This window comes from Guillardia theta (genome assembly GCF_000315625.1).
Source record: "Guillardia theta CCMP2712 unplaced genomic scaffold GUITHscaffold_662, whole genome shotgun sequence".
Taxonomy (NCBI): domain Eukaryota; class Cryptophyceae; order Pyrenomonadales; family Geminigeraceae; genus Guillardia; species Guillardia theta.
In genome coordinates, this window is record NW_005434072.1 from 1 (window position 1) to 1180 (window position 1180).

Below are 1180 nucleotides of genomic sequence, written 5' to 3' on the forward strand. Positions count from 1 at the left end.
TGTTCGTCAGCAGCTTATGTTTTTCAGCTGCTTTCGCGAGTCTGTGCGCTATGACCGCCTGGAAGATCCGCGTCACCGAGGAGAGGACGCATATAGGTCGTTGGTTCTCCAGGACGTGACAGAGCTCATTTTTTGGTAAGAGCCTGACCCTTGCCAGCATATTCAACATCTTTTTGTCTCCTGTCAAAGCTTTGCTGATTACTTCCCCTATCTCCTCCTTTGCGCTATCAGGTAGAGCTTTCAGGATCTCATTTGAGATCAAATCCATGCCTGCTGCCTTGCGGTTGGATAATCTTTGGATCCAGACCTGAATCTCTCCTGGCTCCAGCGGGTATGCTATTTCTATCTCCCTGGTCTGATATTGATTGATTTGATCTGGGGGGTCGAAGTCCGGTGGTTTGATGGAAGTGAATAATTGACAGCTTTTGCAGAAGAAGAGGATCTTTGGTTCTTTGTTTTCCTGACGTCTGTCGTACAGCGGAATCATTCTTCCCTTTGTTTGACATTCAGCCCGTGCGCATGTTCCGTTCAATGTACAGCCGTTCACTGCAAAGAAGGTTGCCGTGTGGGTTTCATCTTCGAGGTCTCTTGCCAATCTCATGGGGATGAATTGCTCGATGTTTTTGTATCCTACTAAGCGCCACCCTCCTGGCTGCCCCCGGGTGATCAGTCCTCGGATGATGGGTACGATTGCGTGTGCAGGCGCCAGAGTTATGGACATCTTTTGTGGTGCCTGGTTTCTCGCCCCGAGAGTCTCGACGTGTAGCATGGTTTGATGTCTTGCATTCCAAAAGGTTTTGCTTGATTCTTTGGAGCTGCTTTGTAAGAATGTTTCGATTAACGGGTTCAGTTCTTGAAGATATGCTGTCTCCGGCTGTTGCAGCGCTGGCTGGAGATCCCTCCATGACGTAAGTTCGATTGTATTTGGGTGGCACTTCTCTGACAGTTGACTCAGCATTGGGGCTTTGGGCTTAAAGTCTGACTTCTTGCCCATTGCATTTTGAGACTCTTTACTCCCTATCGTCCCCAAGCGTCTTCTTCGTTCGTCGCAAGTTTTCAGAAATATCTCTTGGGTCCTGTGCTGCGCAGATCTCTTTGAATTTGGTCATTGTCTCTCTTATTTCTGCGTGTGAGCTTGACTCCTTGTGTGCCCGATCAATAAAGTCGGGAATTTCTGATG

The 1180-nt window shown here is 48.3% G+C and overlaps 1 protein-coding gene across 1 annotated transcript; it reads right to left on the minus strand.

The window, feature by feature from the left end:
* Positions 1 to 26: 26 nt before the first annotated feature.
* On the minus strand, positions 27 to 1178 carry GUITHDRAFT_156748 (hypothetical protein; the record flags this gene model as incomplete). The annotated part of the gene is made up of 4 exons (XM_005817698.1): positions 956 to 1178; positions 390 to 908; positions 232 to 331; positions 27 to 135 (listed from the first exon to the last, which is right to left on the minus strand). Coding segments are annotated over exons 2-4 (326 nt in total), but the record flags the coding sequence as incomplete, so codon positions are not given.
* Positions 1179 to 1180: the final 2 nt, after the last annotated feature.